General features: G+C 32.8%; 2 protein-coding genes across 4 annotated transcripts; one reads left to right on the top strand and one right to left on the bottom strand.

Moving 5' to 3' along the window:
* Window positions 1-282: 282 nt before the first annotated feature.
* Window positions 283-1,668, top strand: LOC126678520 (F-box protein CPR1-like). The gene is made up of 4 exons (XM_050373414.1): window positions 283-782; window positions 836-1,305; window positions 1,419-1,495; window positions 1,624-1,668. The coding sequence occupies exons 1-4, from the start codon at window positions 283-285 to the stop codon at window positions 1,666-1,668; spliced, it is 1,092 nt and encodes a 363-aa protein (XP_050229371.1).
* Window positions 1,669-6,195: 4,527 nt separating this feature from the next.
* Window positions 6,196-16,990, bottom strand: LOC126677057 (uncharacterized). 3 transcript variants are annotated; one of them, XM_050371495.2, is made up of 16 exons: window positions 16,580-16,990; window positions 15,627-16,052; window positions 15,309-15,402; window positions 14,601-14,787; window positions 14,258-14,516; window positions 12,964-13,179; window positions 12,788-12,874; window positions 12,573-12,707; window positions 8,883-8,996; window positions 8,503-8,750; window positions 8,262-8,342; window positions 7,790-8,021; window positions 7,210-7,308; window positions 6,938-7,123; window positions 6,526-6,647; window positions 6,196-6,430 (listed from the first exon to the last, which is right to left on the bottom strand). In XM_050371495.2, the coding sequence occupies exons 2-15, from the start codon at window positions 15,975-15,977 to the stop codon at window positions 6,549-6,551; spliced, it is 2,388 nt and encodes a 795-aa protein (XP_050227452.1). In that variant the 5' UTR covers window positions 15,978-16,052; window positions 16,580-16,990; the 3' UTR covers window positions 6,196-6,430; window positions 6,526-6,548. The 3 variants fall into 3 exon arrangements, with proteins under 3 accessions (XP_050227452.1, XP_050227451.1, XP_050227450.1); XM_050371494.2 differs by having other exon boundaries at window positions 6,531-6,647; XM_050371493.2 differs by lacking the exon at window positions 6,196-6,430 and having other exon boundaries at window positions 6,464-6,647.
* Between the last annotated feature and the right edge of the window lie 240 nt (window positions 16,991-17,230).

The raw sequence follows: 17,230 nt of genomic DNA, 5'->3' as shown, positions 1-17,230 counted from the left end.
CCATTTTTAATATGTATATATAAATATATACTAATAGGATTCCTGATCCGTATAAAAATAGGATTTCATGGAATTCGGATAGTAGTAGGATTCCAATTCTTAAAGGCCCCTAATGGCCTGATTACTTAAAAACCACCAATTATGAGTAACTGTGCCGTTTAAACCAATTCCTGTTGAACCCTAAAAACCCGACCCAGAAAATGTCGGAACGAATCCCACCGGAACTGGTAATCGAAATACTACTCTGATCGCAAGTAGATACGCTACTACGCTTGGCGTAGCATGATCGACGATCCAGATTTCATCAGTCAACACATGAACCATTCCACTAAAACTAACACTAACAAATCCCTTTTCTTCAAAGAAGTATTTTCCGGTAACTTATATGATCTGGACCTGGATAGTCTACACCCTTGTGGTCCCATCCAATACCGTGACCTGCCGGAGGAACTGAGCGACAGATACAAGTTAGTAGTCGGGTTATGCAATGGTTTACTTTGTAACAAAAGTCTGAGAGACAATGAATTTTTGATACATAATCCTTCCACCAGAAAACACTACTCTTTTCCAAGCTTTTTTCCGTCTAATTGCACACGTCAAGAAGGGATTGGATTTGGGTATGATAGTGTCATGTGTGATTACATGATTGCTATGATCGTGCTGGTTGAGCCATTGGGTATATTCCAATCTCAGATTTTTATCGGTAATGTGAGAACAAAATCATGTATTGTTATTCAATTGCCTTACTTGGTTACTAGAGAGATTGATTATTGGGTGTTCTTGTTAATGGAACTCTGCATTGGCTTGTGGATACATTATATGATGATGGTCGTAGCGCAAGAAATGTACTTATGGGTTTGGATCTTGTAACTGAGGAATTTCAACAAGTACCGAGAAATGAGAGTGATGATATAGATATGTATATTGGGGTATTAGAAACATGGTTATGTGTTTTTGTTCATGATTTTAAAGCTGGAAAGCCTGAAATTGATGTATGGGTTATGAAAGATTATGAGGCTCAAGAATCTTGGACTAAGCTTTTTACGATCCCTTATGATGTTTTGAGCGGTAATAATTGTCAAATTGCCGCTTCTCTCGGTATCTCGAAGACGGGTTTAGAAGTTTTGTTGGAAGTGGATTGTAGCAGGCTTGTTTGGTATGAGATTGAAGGAAAAAAGGCGGTAGATATTACGGTTCAAGGATTCAAAAATACCCCATTTGTAACCCTTATTTGCTTGAGAAGTCTTGTTCCACTAGATGCTAGTGTTGTAGGATTTGATGAAGATGAGCCAAGCAATCAAAGAAGTCAAAACAGCAAACGAAAAAAATATAACTCTTCTAACTTATAATTTGTTCTTGATGATACCTTTATCGGAAAGATTTCTGTTAACTTGAATCTTGTTTGATTGTTTGTGCAGGGATGATTTCTTGTCGATGGGATTCAAGCTCAAACTGTAGTAAAAAAGATGAAAATAGTATTAAGGATGTTCAACAGGTAAATGTAGGATTTTTTCGGAACAAACTCATTAATTTGCAATGATTTGCTCTTTTAAGTTAGATACGATATGCCAATCATTTGCTGTGCAGTTAGTTAGATCGGTTTGGCCAATTCATATGGTTTAGATGGTCTTATATGACGATGATGATGTTATTGTAAATTTGCAATGAAATTGGTCTTTTTCGATTTACAGCAATCTCATATTCCAATCAACATTTTAATTTTATGTTTCTTCAGTTTAAAATCTTTTTTCTGTTAGGTTTGCATTACGAATTAGTCGAACAGGATCGATTTCACCCCCTGACAAAAGAGAGTAGGATTCTTAATTACAAATAACTAACCGTAATTAACGCTAATTAATCTAAATTCTAATTAAACCTAATTTAATACTAGCTAAAACCAAGTTCTTCTTTCTTTCTTCTTTTCTCTTTCGTGCCGCGGTCTTCTTTTTCACTCATTGCCGCTACACGAAGGATCAACGCCATCATCACGGCCGTTGCACGTACGGCGAACATTTGGAGCAGCAGAATGGTTGCAAGGACGACGAACGACCGGTTATAAGGACGACGAATGGAAGAGAACGTTAGCCGTCGGAACTAAGTTTAAATGATTTTAATTTATAATGATTTTGGTTGTTTGTTGTTGTTGGTTTCAAATTCTGAACTTACTTTTCGCGTTTAAATTATGAACGTGGTCGTTGCTGGTTCTTCCTTGGAGAAGACGACGGGGAGCAAGGCTGGCGGTTTGAAGAGCAGCAGCATAGATGACTTGAGGTTTAAATGATTGTATTTTTATTGGATATGCACATAACAGTACTGCTTATCAGTTTCTCTTATATGAATCTAAAAGTCTAAAACTCATAAGAACAAGATTATATAATTATTAATAAATATACGCACATGAGTGGTGTTTATATAACCAGTTGATTATGTATATTAAATATTAATTATAATATTTAATAAAATTTTGGTTTTTATAAATTATAGTAATAAATAATTAGAATTATGGCACGTGATATATAACCATAACTTTGATTTTTAAATTATTGATCAATAATAAAGAATTTTAAAAGATTAAAAGAATATTTTTATATATATTTAATAAATATACTATAGTTTTCTAATTATCTATTTCATGTGAAGTTCAATTTTTTCCATTTTTAAGGGATGGATGAAGTATGTTATAACATTCAAAAGGAATCGCCGAAAGTTTGCCATCGCTTCTACAATCTGAGTCAAATCTCACTTGAAAATGGTGGCTACATCGGTTCTCTGCAATTGATCTCTTGTTTTTTCTTCAAATAAGCGTATTTTCCTTCCAATCGGCTTGAGGAAGCAGTTGTTGCCGTGAAAGTCCTTTCCATTTTCATATTTTGGTTCTGAGGAAACGTCGTCTATCTATTCACGAATGGCGGCAGCTTCAAATCCAAACCGCCGCTGATTTTGATCGATGAAGGTGATGATCCACGCCGCCGCTTGGATTTTGGTCAACAGAGATTTTTTTGTTTTTTTTTTGTTTATGAACACAATTGTTATTAGGGAACAAAATGTTACTTTGTTCTTGTTTAAGCTTCTTGTTTTATGATTTTGGTTAAATGTTACTAAACATTAAATGTTATGTTTAGTTCTGTTTAGTGTTATGTTTCTTGTTGGTTAACCAATGTGTACTAATTGTAAACCAGTAATTTTGTTTTTTAATACACTAAGTTAACTTTGGGTGAACTGTTGGATGTCTTCCAATGATGCTATTGATTTTCTGTTGTATTTTTTTTTCACTTATATATTTGTAGTTGTTTATTGGTTAACCAGTGATTTACTAATGGTACACCAATAATTTTATATTTAGTACTCTGTTAGTAAACGTTGGGTTAACCGTTGGTAAATTTATAATAAAGTTTATTTTGAATAAATCATTAGTAAATTTGAATTGTGTATTTAAAACAAAATTTGTTTTAAATTTACCGTTAGTAACCTGTCAGTATGCCGCTGGTTAACCAAACTGTATTTTGTTTGAATATTGAATAAAAAATAAAAAATTTGTTAATTTTTTTTTTATTAGTTAAATATAATAATAAGTGATTACTGGTTAACTGACAGTTAACTAATTTGGTGTACTGTTAATTTTAGGATATATTATTGTTAGATTTATCTAAAAATGATTTTACGATGTTAATAGTTTTTTTATTAAATTTAATTTATTAATTAACTACATGCAAACTGACAGTATATCAGTTTTTTTTTTACAAATAAATGAATTTATATTGTGTATTCATATTTGTTGATTGTTTATGATGAGTTGATGAATTTTTTGTTTTGTTGGAATTTTTTTTGTTTCTCAAATGCTTGTTGTTTTCATTTTTTTTAATCATTTTATTTTTTTGGTTTCCCTTTTGTCTATAATTAAGGATTATTAAAGATTTTTGAATATTAATTGCTATATATTTATGCTTTGAGATTTTATAGGAGATTTTGATTCTTTTAACTACTTCCTTCCTTTTTTATAGTTGACAGTAATCCTCAAATATCATAAAGTTATTTGTGCAATTTAGAAACTTAAAAAATATGTCATCAACTTTTTTTTGGTTAACAGTAAAAATCTAATTAAGTATAACCATGTAGGATACTTATTTAAAGAAGCCAAATATAAATAAGAGTGTAGAAAATTATGAGAATCATTATTGATTCTCAAGTACTATTATCGAATATTATATTTATCCTTATCTATGTTAAAATGCTAATTTTTTTATTTTAACAAATAATTAGTTATAATGTTTTTATCTAAAGTTAATTATTTATTTAAGCTAAAATTAAATTCCTGTATAATTTTATCTTGTTTATTGAAATTAAATTTCTTGCGTGCTTGACTATTTTCTAAAATTTGAATTATTTTTATTATTATATATTTTTCTGAAATTAAATTTCTTTCATTTTTATTATTTTCTAAAATTTGAGTTATTATTTTCTTTATGTCCCCTTCACTTACACGTAACACCACTAACATGCATTCTATTTAAATCTAAAACTTGATAAATAGCATAAAGATAAATGAACACAAAGGTAAAGTAATCGGATTGGGATTCCCTCAAGTATGTTCACGATTTACACTGTTCATTACAAAATGAACGGTATAGATTAACTTGATTAAAATTGTGCTTTTTTGATCTACACCATTCATTTTGTAATGAACGGTGTAGATTGTGAACATGACCCCGTCAAGTTCAAATAAACTTGAGGGAATCCCAATCCAAAGTAATCATAATTTGCCCCAATGTAAAAGATGATTGTATCTAAAGGCTGTTTCCATAAATAACAAAAATAGTACTTTTATTTACAAAAATACGATTCCAACTTTCAATTTGCTAAATTACCATACGCAAAGAAGAATTTTACATTTATACGATTTGTATAAATAACCTTACGTCAAGCAAACCCTCATAATTTCATTTGTTTTTCTTTCTCCTCATTACTCTCTCTCCTCATTCTCTGAAATCAAATATGTTCTTTGCACTGTTCCATCTCCGTCGTTCCACCTTCATCTTGCTGTCAAAGTTATTTTCTCCGTTTCTTGTTACCATCGAAGTCATTATCTCCGCTCGCTTATTCTTATTCTTCTTCATTTTCATATTTACAATTTATTTATTTTTTTGTTTATTGTTTTTAGATGACAATAATTTTTCATAGTTAAACATGTATAATTAAAGAATATATTACTACTTTTCATGTTATATAAAAAAATTGTGATTTTATAGTATAAATTCTGTTATTTTTTCATTTTTACTGTATTTGATTATATTTATATGCTTTTTTTATTCTGCAGCACGATTTGTTGATGATGGTTGATTGCTGAATTATTTTAATGTTACAGTGTTATTGATTTTGTGTTGATATTGTGTTAATAATCAGTTGATATTTGCTTGATTTTAACATTGGCAAATAAAATAATATTTTCCGTAAAAAAACTAAAAAAATGAAAACTAAACTGAGACTGGATAATGATATGTTAGCATTGGGGAAGAAGATAAATAATAATGTTGAATTATTGTAATGTTACAAGTGTTGATATCGTGTTGATTTTGGATTGATATTTTGTTAATTTTTGCATTGGTGAAGAAGACAATAATATGTTAAACTATTGTAATATTACATTGTTGATCTTGTGTTGATATTGTGTTGACATTTGGTTGATTTTAGCATTAGCGAAGAAGAGCACGTTGTACGTGAAATAAAATAAAAAATTAAATAAAAATAATGTTAAAAAATAAAAAAATGTTAAAAATAAAAAGTAGTGTAAAAAATAATTTAAAAATTTAAATTAGTTAGTTTACTACATGATGTTAGTTTTGTGTTGATTTTATGTTGATTTTAAAACTGACAAAAAATGTAAAAAGAAAATATCAAAAAAGTCAAAAGTTAAAAATTAAATATATGATAGATATTAAATGTAGGAATATAATGGGGAAAAATAATAAAAGAAAATATTGGAAAATAAAAATTAGTATAAAAATAAAATTTTAAAAAAAAATTGTATAAAAAAAAAACTTGGTATGAAATGTAAAGATTTTAAAGGAATAATAAAAAAAATGTTGCAAAAAAACCGTATTCTATATTTAAAAAAAAACTTTTAAAAAAATTAGATATCTTACTGTGTGTTAATTCTCTTGAATTGCATAAACTGTAAATTATTTTTGCTGCTGTGTATTTTAACTCTTTTGAAAGATTGCAAGTGATTGATATGTTCCTTTCAAATTCTTTGATTTTCATGAAACATTATATACCTTTCGTTAGACTCAACAAGAACCGCATCACTCTTTGGGGGGAAAAAAAAACAAGAACCGCATATCAAATTTTTAGATCATCTCATCGAGACGATAAACAATAGCTTATAGCATCACGATAGCGAGTGAAGGTGAGATGCAATGTTAGGTTTGTTGCCCTGAAAGACGATATGATGTGGTGTTAGCAAAAATGATTTGAACTGACCAATAAATAACTACTTGTAAAAGCATGTGACAAGTTCTGAAAATCAACTTTACAGCTTTCGTCTTTGCTATTTAGCTAGTTCTTAAACATTCTTGCGGTAACCCGAAGTCCTTCTTTAGATGACTCAGTTGTCTCCTCCAAGGGTCGTTGTGTAGCTTGTAGTGTAGAATCTTGTACAAGAAATAGTAAGCAAATCAGCACAAGCAACACATAACCATAAAGTCGAGAAATTAAATAATAATAAAATGATTGTACAAGTGTGGTTTGAACTTATATGAATTTTACGCGCATTAACTTTCATTTCTTTCAAATTAATAATTTAACATAAGTGTGTTAAACGAATGTTTTTATACATTTTTTTAATCACCCAACTATTAATAAAACCAAAGTAAATTTCAAATTTTACAAGAACTTGCAGTTGGAACTTGAAATCAAGCTTCTGGAGAGAGAATAAATGTACCTGTATAAATGTTGTAAAGACATCGTCATCATTCAACTGTAAGAACTCGACCGCCCAGTCTTCCTCACGGCCAAATTCATCTTTTTGTCTCTTAGCTTCAAGCAACACAGCATCACGATACAAGAATCTCTGCCAGATTTTTTGTACATTCTTCAATTTGAATTCCTTTTCTGTCTCATTGAATCCCTTAAATCAACAAACACAACACAGTCAACTTTCAGATTACAGGGTATTTATTTTATGTAAACACGTCCATAACCAAATGAAATTACCCGAAGAATCTTTATCAAATTTGGAATTTCATCCTCACGGATTCTAACAGCAAAGCTCTCGTAGTTAAGAATATTCTCATACGGCAGGAAAATCCCATCCTGCATACAGAAAAGGAAGAAAATAATATAAACAAGCTGCTGTAATTCAAGTGCCAGAGATTAACGGCACAGAAAGCTACATGTATATACATCATCATTATGGCTTAAGAACTATATTGTACACAAACTTCCTGAGTCCAATATTTGACGTTATGTCATCTCCATTTCCGAAGATACTTCTAAAACTCTAAGATTCTATATTTATAACCTATTTCTGTAGAAATGTTATTTCGCTTCGCCAATTCCTGTATTGGCATTTTTTGTTTCAACGTTTCTGTGATACATAGCTTAAGACTAAAAGCAGATGCCTTCTGTTTCATTACTAAGATAAAAGAAAAGGATATAAGCAACTCAAATCACTATTGCAGGGCATAAAGATAGAGTAAGATCATCCATTCTGAAGCCATAAAAGGGCAGAGATTATACAACATTTACAAATAAAACCAAACAGGCATCATCGGGGTTTGCAGAATTACAGTACCTGAATGACCACAGGAATGCACCCTTGCAAAACGCTATCCTCCATGCGACCACTCCAACCATCACCAGGTAATACTCCACAGAAAACAGAACTGGCTAAATCATCATTATAGTTTTCAGAGCGGGAAGGGGTCACAATTACATCTTCTGCGTACTGTTTCCCAAGCTTTCCTTCCTTGTTAGGACTCGACCCAAACTCTTCTCCTATTTTCTGTCTGATTCCCATGCTATACCTGCATATACACACCAATGGCAACCTATCAGATCTGCAGTATTTGGAATAACTGAAATGCAAAAAGTTGATTAACAGTCTAAAATAAAACGTAAAAAACTTTAATGCAATTGGTTTCAGAATGAGGATAGGATACATAAAAGTGGCTGAACCATGTTGCTCTGGCCGAGTTATAATGTTTTTGATGAATGCATATTGACCTATTCCGGGAATTAGTTTCAGAGAGTTATCTGTTACTTACGAAGCTTCTGGCCTTCCATTAGGATATCCAGGTCCAAGATTTCCATTGAAAAAAAATAATGTATTCCGCTTCTCTAGGGGCCTGAAAATAAAATAATTTAGCTGGTAAAATTTCTGGCATTAATTTGAAATGCTAGTTCTATAATGTTCAACCAAGCAAGCAAAAGAAGAAGATAACTTTTCACTGCCTAAACACAGGAATGTCAAATAAGCGACCATCAGAAAAGGATTGGTAGATGTACCTAGCCCAAAGTTTGCTGCTCAAAGCACCAGCATCAGGACGTTTCCAGGCAGGAAGCACAAGATCTTTATCAGGATCAAAGCACGGATGCCCGCCTATTTGATCAGAAGATATTTTATCCCAGTTATCAGCCCAATAGGCGGTTGTTGAATGGTTGTGCTTTGTATTTGTATTACCCCAGTGAACCAACATCATGCTATTCCATATCTCCTTAGGGGCATAGCAAGCACCTTCATCCCATGAAAAAAACTGCCTTCAGATATAGAGGTGACACTATTAGAATATACATGAATATGCCATGGAAGAAGGACAAGACTATCAGAAACAATACCACTAACTTATATATATGTGACATAAAGGAAGCCCTTAATTACATCATACCCAAATATGGTCCCTTCCTGACGAGCGGTTCCAATAAGGATAATGTTCAGCAATGTGATCATATGCCTTTCTGTAGTATTCCAGAGTTAGAGAGCTCCTCAAGCCCTTATGATCCTAAAATTTGCCAGACCAAGAATATAAAAAATGTAAAATTTAGTCCGCTTGAATAAAAAAGCCATTTGCAAACAGTTAAAGCTAAATCACATAAACAAAAATATCATCAACAATTGTGCTGCCTGCAATATTTACATCTATTGTTTCAGGTCAGTTTTAAACAAAAGCATAACTCATGATCTACTGGATGAAAATGACTTCAGTTGACACAAACCTAGTTCTTATAGCTAGAGATAGAGAAGAAAGGCAAGTACAAAAATATTTACATCAACTGTTTTCTTTTGACATCCCTCTCGGTCTAATATTCGGAGATGTTGTTCCTAGTGAGGCCAACATCCATTGCTAAGAATTAAACACAACATGTCTTCAATTTTATAAGAAAATATCATATATATGGCCCATTTACATTTTTAGCTATAGATAATCCTCTAATATGGCAACCACCTTGCTATACCTGCACTCTGCTTACCAAAAGCCACCTCCCTTAGCCTTTAAGCTGGCTGCTCATTCTTGCAATATATCAAAATGCATTCGAGATGATCTTATGAACTCCACTAGGATAATAAAGAAAGTATGCATGTAAACCACACACAAATCTGTTGAATTTTTAATTAACAAATCCATTTTTCCCTATAATATTTTTTAATCAGTTGATGAATTTCAGTAAAACGTCATTAGTAGGAATCATATCCAAATCACATTTGAGCAAATTTCAATTCTGAGCACCCAGTATGTTCTGGAAGAAATAAAATTATATAAACTATAATTGAACACATAACCCCAGTCAAATGGGAGAGACTTTAATAAACAAGTAAAAGTATGACTGATATAAATGTGTTCGAAATAATAAAAATCATAGTTAGAGCCTCACCTAACAGTTCAAGCTTTAGAATTTCTTGTTTATTTGATATGGTATAAGAGCCTCTATGATCGAAAAGTTAGAGTACGATCATTGAGAAACCATATTTGATTAATAAATATTTGAGAACAATGTAAACAGATTTGTGCTAGTTCAAGCTTCAAACTCAATGAGCATTCACACGCAGCGGTTTGTTAGATATAATAAAACTACAGTTGGAACCTCAGCTAACGGTTTAACCTTATAAATTGATTGATTAATTGACAGGAAGAAATACTTGAACAATCAAAATCCAATTTTGGCATGCTGTGAAATGACTGGATATTAGAAAGAGTAGAGTGTAGGAATCAATTTCAGTTCACATGGATTTGGGCAGTAATGACAATATGCGAAGGAAAATTGTTATGGACTTATTCTATGGTAAGTCTTATTCAAGGAAAGAAGAATCAAGCAATTAGGTTTAAATGGCAGTTTATTATTTAATAGCTATTAAGTAGTATTATGTTTCTTATTTAGTTTGTTTCTTATTTAGTATTGTTATCTTTCCTAGTTATATTCTAATTAGGAATCTTCTTATTTAGTATTCTATTTCCTAGTTCTATTAGGAGTCTTGCTACCCAAGACTATTGTATTATATATATAGCTGTTTCAGCATATTAATAAAGACATCGAAAATTACAAACAAGTCAGATAGGCAACTCTCTCTAACGAGTTCCCGGATAGGCAGCTCTCCGTTTGAGCTCCAACAATCACCATAGCTCGAAAACGTAACAAATCAAGAACAGGACAACCTTCAATAGAAGGTCATCGCCCTGTGACTCGATCCATATCAACGGGTCATAACAATTTGGTATCAGAGCCAACAGTCATGGGGGATACACATGCTCAGATGGAACAACTTTTGGAGATGATGCGCAAACTGTCAGCAGATCACGCAGCCCTATCTGCACGTGTTGATGCCATGTCTCAGCAAAAGGAAGAAACAATCAGAAAAGAGAAGGATGTGGAGGATAGTAGCAGTCAGATTCATGGTTCCAAGCAAACTGCAAATTCATCTAGTAAAGAAGGAAAAAGTGGGGCTGTTCCGCGTTATACAAAATTAGAATTTCCCACCTACAACGGTAAGGAGGACCCTCTAGGCTGGCTTACACGTTGCGAACAGTTCTTTGCTCACCAGAAAACCCCACAAGAAGAATGGCTTGGATTGGCTTCGTTTCATTTAATCGGGACTGCTCAACTCTGGTTTGTTCATCTAGAAAAAGCAAACCCACACTTGAGATGGGAAGTATTCAAAAAATATTGCAATATGCGGTTCGGTCCACCTGTTCATAGTAATCCGGTAGGAGAGCTAATCTCACTTAGACAAACCGGGACTGTGGAAGAATATCTTGAAAAATTTCAGGGGTTATTATCCCGAACTAATTCTATAATTCCAGAACACCAAGTGGCAATAATGATGGCGGGATTATCAGAAAGGTTGCAAATTGATGTGGAGTTGGCTAAACCGGAAAATTTGGAGGAAGCTATGAGTCTTGCTCGAGCTTTTGAGAGACGTTTACAGCTGGAAAAATATTCTGAAAATCAAAAATTTGGGGCACCTCTAAAAATAACAGATGCTACAAAAGCAACATCAAGTGGAACTGCCTCAACTCTTCCTCAATTTATCAAACTAAGTAGAGCAGAGATGGCAGAGAGGAGAGCCAAGGGTCTTTGTTACAATTGTGATGAATTATTCTCACCAGGCCATCAATGTAAAAGGTTGTTTTGGATTGAGGTTGCTATTACAGAGGAAGATGCAAACACTGTTCATGATGGCAACCATAATAGAGATCCTGAAATGGCCATCATTCGAGCTTGAGGGCAAGCTCGTTTTTGGAGGAGGGGAGTGATGTTATGGACTTATTCTATGGTAAGTCTTATTCAAGGAAAGAAGAATCAAGCAATTAGGTTTAAATGGCAGTTTATTATTTAATAGCTATTAAGTAGTATTATGTTTCTTATTTAGTTTGTTTCTTATTTAGTATTGTTATCTTTCCTAGTTATATTCTAATTAGGAATCTTCTTATTTAGTATTCTATTTCCTAGTTCTATTAGGAGTCTTGCTACCCAAGACTATTGTATTATATATATAGCTGTTTCAGCATATTAATAAAGACATCGAAAATTACAAACAAGTCAGATAGGCAACTCTCTCTAACGAGTTCCCGGATAGGCAGCTCTCCGTTTGAGCTCCAACAATCACCATAGCTCGAAAACGTAACAAATCAAGAACAGGACAACCTTCAATAGAAGGTCATCGCCCTGTGACTCGATCCATATCAACGGGTCATAACAAAAATTATGATGCTAGTAAAGATAGTAGGGAAAAAAACATGTGATAAGATACATTAGTAAGAATAAGAGGGACATATTATGTCATGGAAGCATTTAGTTAGGTAAACACTCAGCTTTATTATTTTCTACTTATAGCACATATGAAAGAGTTTAACGAGTATATACATCATTATGCTATAAAACACTGGTTTCAACTGATCAAACAAATTGAGTTTGAAATTACAAACAGGATTAGTCAACAGATAATGGTTCATAGTTGATTAATTAGCATTCCAAGCCATCACATACAAACATAGAAAATCACTAAAAAAATAAAGAAATATATATATTATACGATTGCACATTTATTATTGCATGCAGAAATAATAGCTTTAGAGAGTAACCTGCAAACTCAAATGGGGAGCATCATCTGCACGTGTTATAATGCAAGAATCAAGAACAGGAACAAAGAAAAAATCAGCTTCTTCTCCATTTAAAGTTCTATATGGACTGGCTAAAAGACTTTCATACATTGCCATCTGCAGTCATTGAGATACAAATCTGAGCTAAAACTAATGTTACAAGCTAACTTGATGTCAATCTCAGTTTAAAGCAATACCTGTGCACCATAAAGCTGCTCAGTCCAATTTGTAGCATTCCTATCGTCATAAATTCTGTTTATGCATTCAAACTTGAAATGCCGGCCCTATAATACATAAAATGAGTTGTCAAATGGATAATTTTGGTCCTAAGACAGTAAAATGTGTCAAGAAGCGAAAGTAAAACTGAATTTACCTCAAGAAGTAGACTGTTGAAGTCAGGTGGTAGATCATAAATGTAAATAAGGGGCCTTTTCTTCTCGACTGCAGCATTGAGATTGACAAGTTTCTGGGTGAGATTTGCATTATCGGGAACATCAAGCAGAGCAGGTCTGAGCCATTGAGGCCACTTGCTTACCGATGAAAGTACTGATGGAATACTGCAGTCTGTTCCATACCAGCCATTATCACACTGAAAAATAGCATAAATATAATTGGAAACTAGGTAGTAATAAACCAAGAGTGACATAAATTCATCCAATGATAATATCATTTACACAGTATAGCTTTTCTCTTCAAATAAAATATCAATGGAACTCAATATGACAAATTTTCCTCATATGGCCTGATAAGCTTTTAGCATTTATTCCTATTAATTGCAAGGATATATCCATTTCCACAAAAACCAAAAGCATGATAGTATCATTTTTATTAAAAAAAAACATGTTGCTTCAATATATTATTCATCAAGATTAAAAAGAACTTGTGAGGCAACTTAAAGGGGGCAGGAATTCAATTGCATGATCAAATAGACGAGTTCTAAATCTGTAGGTCATAAGTTTGACTCATGGAAAGAGCCTCTTCATGAAAAGCAAGGGAAAGGCTGCGTACCAATTCTCCCACCCTCCCCCGCCCCCCTACTCCCGCAATATAATGGGAGCACTTTGTGCACAGGGTCCCTTCTTTTTAATCTAGCTGTAATTTTGACAGCTTAAAAGATTAATACTTGATATGATGCATTAATAGAGTAATGTTGTGAAAATGTGGCAGTGAGTTTGAAACAGCTCTATGCTGCTAATGCAGCTATTAAAGATATAACACGCAAAGCAAGACATGATAGAATAATGACACTCTTCATCCTGTAGTGAAGACGCTTTTTAGAATAGCATATGTTGTAACATTGTTGGAAAATCAGAATTTAAGATTGTCCAGTTGACTTCCACTATAGAAGTCAAGGGCAGTCAGCCTTCTGATAATTCAATACTGAGATTGAACCCTTAACCTTCCCAGGCCAACTATACTAACAACTAAATTAACAAACATTTAGTTGGAAACATCCAAATGATGTTAATAATATGAGAAACAAAATAATACGTTGAGACTCCAGAGCCTTGTAAAGTTCCCACATTTAATGAATATATATTATTACGTCATCATTCTCTACTATTGCAGATATATATGAGAAAAGGACCTTTGATTATTGATCTACATTTACTACTCCGAAGAAAAGCAACTGCCATGGTTGAAACAAAAAAAAGCAACATGTTTACCTGACAAAATCCGCCACGGCAATATCCATGTCCAGAGCATTGATTGATGCAAATAGATTGTACAGGCACTTCACAGAAACGCCCAAAAAGACCGTCATATTTGCAGTCACATTCCTCTTTAAATTTCACCTTTGAATCATATGCTTCCTGTGGGTCCACATTACACCATCCTGGTTTGCTTTTATTTGTTGTAAGAATATTGTCCAAATCAGCCTTCCCCCAGTCAACCCAAATGGGAGCACCAGGTTCAGAAGGTAAGCTGAAAAGGAGATTTAAGGAATCATGACTAATAAGGTTGTGGATAGAACATATAAACCATATCCTATGAAATGTTTTGACTCACTTCACTTGGAATCCACATGTCTCTGCCGCTGGACGATTGGGGTACTTTGTACCTTCTCCACAGAAGCACATTGCTCTGGTTGTATCACAATAAGCAGAGCAAATTGATACAACCCACCGCCCATATGGTAGCTCTGGTGTTTTCGGGTAATTACATTCCAATTGCAATCTCTCAGAGCACTCTTCCCCTGTTCCACCAGCAACAGTATAAGGTAAAATGTGAATGTTACTCAAAACACTCTCTTTGTCGACCCTAATTTCTTTGTATACTCTTTCCTTGCAGACAAATAAACCAAATTTCCATTGCTTCTAACGAGTGTTATTAAGTTGCAACTATTCAAAATTCATAGATTTTCACTATGCATATTGCCGTCAGAGAAATATAAATGCCAATTAGACTTGTAAATTTTTGGATGGATGTAGCAGAAGTTCGTATTTTGCAAGCTCATAAATCAAAGGTAATAAACAAAAATTCTTTTATGTTCCAGTGCTCCAACTTCCAAATAAATTTCTATTCATTTAATTATAGCTGTGACAAACTTATTGCTCTGGATCTGATTATGATTACAATCATATGCATAACACAACTATTATAAAATTCTAATTGCTGCTTCACATCCAGCACATGCAACAGAAACTAAGCCTGGTACAGAAGGGGGAATCACATTATTCACAAGTGTTATAAAGAGCAAAAGAGAAATAGACTCACCACTAAATCCATGAAAGCATCGGCATACTCCTAATTCATGGTTACAAACACCTTGACCATTACAATTATTAATGCAGTTCCTGCCACCTATAATCTGCCAACAAAACAGATGATTAAATATAGATGAAAATTCATAGACTGAAACCAAACTATGCATAAATACATCATTAATAATCAATCCCAAGTAGCCTAAAGTTAATAATAATTAGGAAAACATGAAGATGACAAGTTCTTAAACAAGATATGTAAACTGATAGAACAATATTAAGTTGAAGCAAAATGGAATAACACATAAAGATTCAATTCTGCTTTCATTACCTCCGTAACTTTGACTTCTTTAGTAATAGAATCACAAGCAGAAAGCCACTGTCCAATCTCAGCCTTCCATGGTGCATCATGATAAACAACTCCCCTATGTGAGTCCAAAGGAAATCTAAGATCTAAAGCAATACTTGGTCGTATATTTTCTCGAAATTGTTCAGTCTTCCCTTCATCAGATCCATTAACAGGAATACAATAATTTTGAACTTGTCGAGCAGCAAAATAATCAAAGGAAGGAAGCACAGGAAACAAGAAAATATGAACTACTGAAAACAATGCTACTACAGAAGCAACAGTAGCTATAAAATACCACGACGATGCGCCGCTCCATTTCTGAATCGATATCATTATCCACCAACAAGAAGAGATTTATTCTCCTCAACTTATATGAGCAAATATCTTCCTATTTATTCACTAAGCTCTCTACACAAGCAACAACAAAATGCAAATAGAAATTCAATACAATTATAGCCAATAAACCAACAAATCAAAAAGTTTCTACTTTCAAACATACAACTTAAAGAAAATTTAATATAATTCTGAAATCTGTCAATTACAGCTGTATTGTCTAATTTGAGAAAAATCATGTGAAGGAACTTAAAATTGAATCAAGTCTTCAAATATATGCTTTGCATGGAATAAAATCATATCCAGAGCAAAAAAAATCATCTCACTTTTGGCATTGATTCATTTTCATTCTGATTATACCAATAAACTACCTTATTTAAACGTTAAATTTTCCAAACATGAGAGCAAATTCAATTTCATTTAATTTTTTGCCATTTCTAGACTCTCCAAACAATAATTTAAAGTCATGCATAGGTACACTACAAACACAAATTCAAAATTGAAAAAGGACCTGGTCAATAAAAAAATCAAAATTAGAAAAAAAAAGCCAGTAGAAAATTCAAAATTAACTAAAGTTGATAAATAAAAACAGCGTAACTGACCTTGAATTGGACAAGAAATTGCGCCACATATAACTAAAGAATCTGGAGAAGAAACCGAAGGTAAGAAATTTGAATACGTTTGAAACAATTTTGCATAAAAAAACCAGAGAGAAAGTGTAGCTGCACATTAATAACAAATGAATTGAAGGAAAAGTTATGAATTATATAATAAGAAAGATTCGAGTTTGATAACAAACAAAAAATTTGGTAATCATGAATTGATTGATTAGGAGACCCATTAAATATTTAAATTACGAATTTGCAATTGGCAAATGATGAAGCCGCCATGTTAGTCACTTGTGTCTTTTTTTTTGTCAAGATAAATTTTCACGCAGTTTGCAATTTCAATTACTGTTTTTCTATATTTAATTATGATTTTTACATATTTTTTTTGATTCTCTTGTCCATAGCAGCATTTATTTTTTTTTTAGGTACAGCAGAGCCGTGTTCGAGAGCTGCTCGTCTAAACATATAGCTGATTTCGAATTTGGTTAGATCTTACAAATAGAGTCAGTCATCTAATTAAGTTAGGAAATGCATTTTTTATCGATTAGACAACCTCATACACTTAGGTGAGATCATCATGCATCACCAAAAGACCATGTTCAATGGATACTTTCAAAATTCAGGCTAATAATCACCCATGACCCC

Source organism: Mercurialis annua, linkage group LG4 (assembly GCF_937616625.2).
Source record: "Mercurialis annua linkage group LG4, ddMerAnnu1.2, whole genome shotgun sequence".
In the NCBI taxonomy this organism is placed as follows: Eukaryota; Viridiplantae; Streptophyta; class Magnoliopsida; order Malpighiales; family Euphorbiaceae; genus Mercurialis; species Mercurialis annua.
This window is presented reverse-complemented; position numbering and strand designations above follow the sequence as displayed.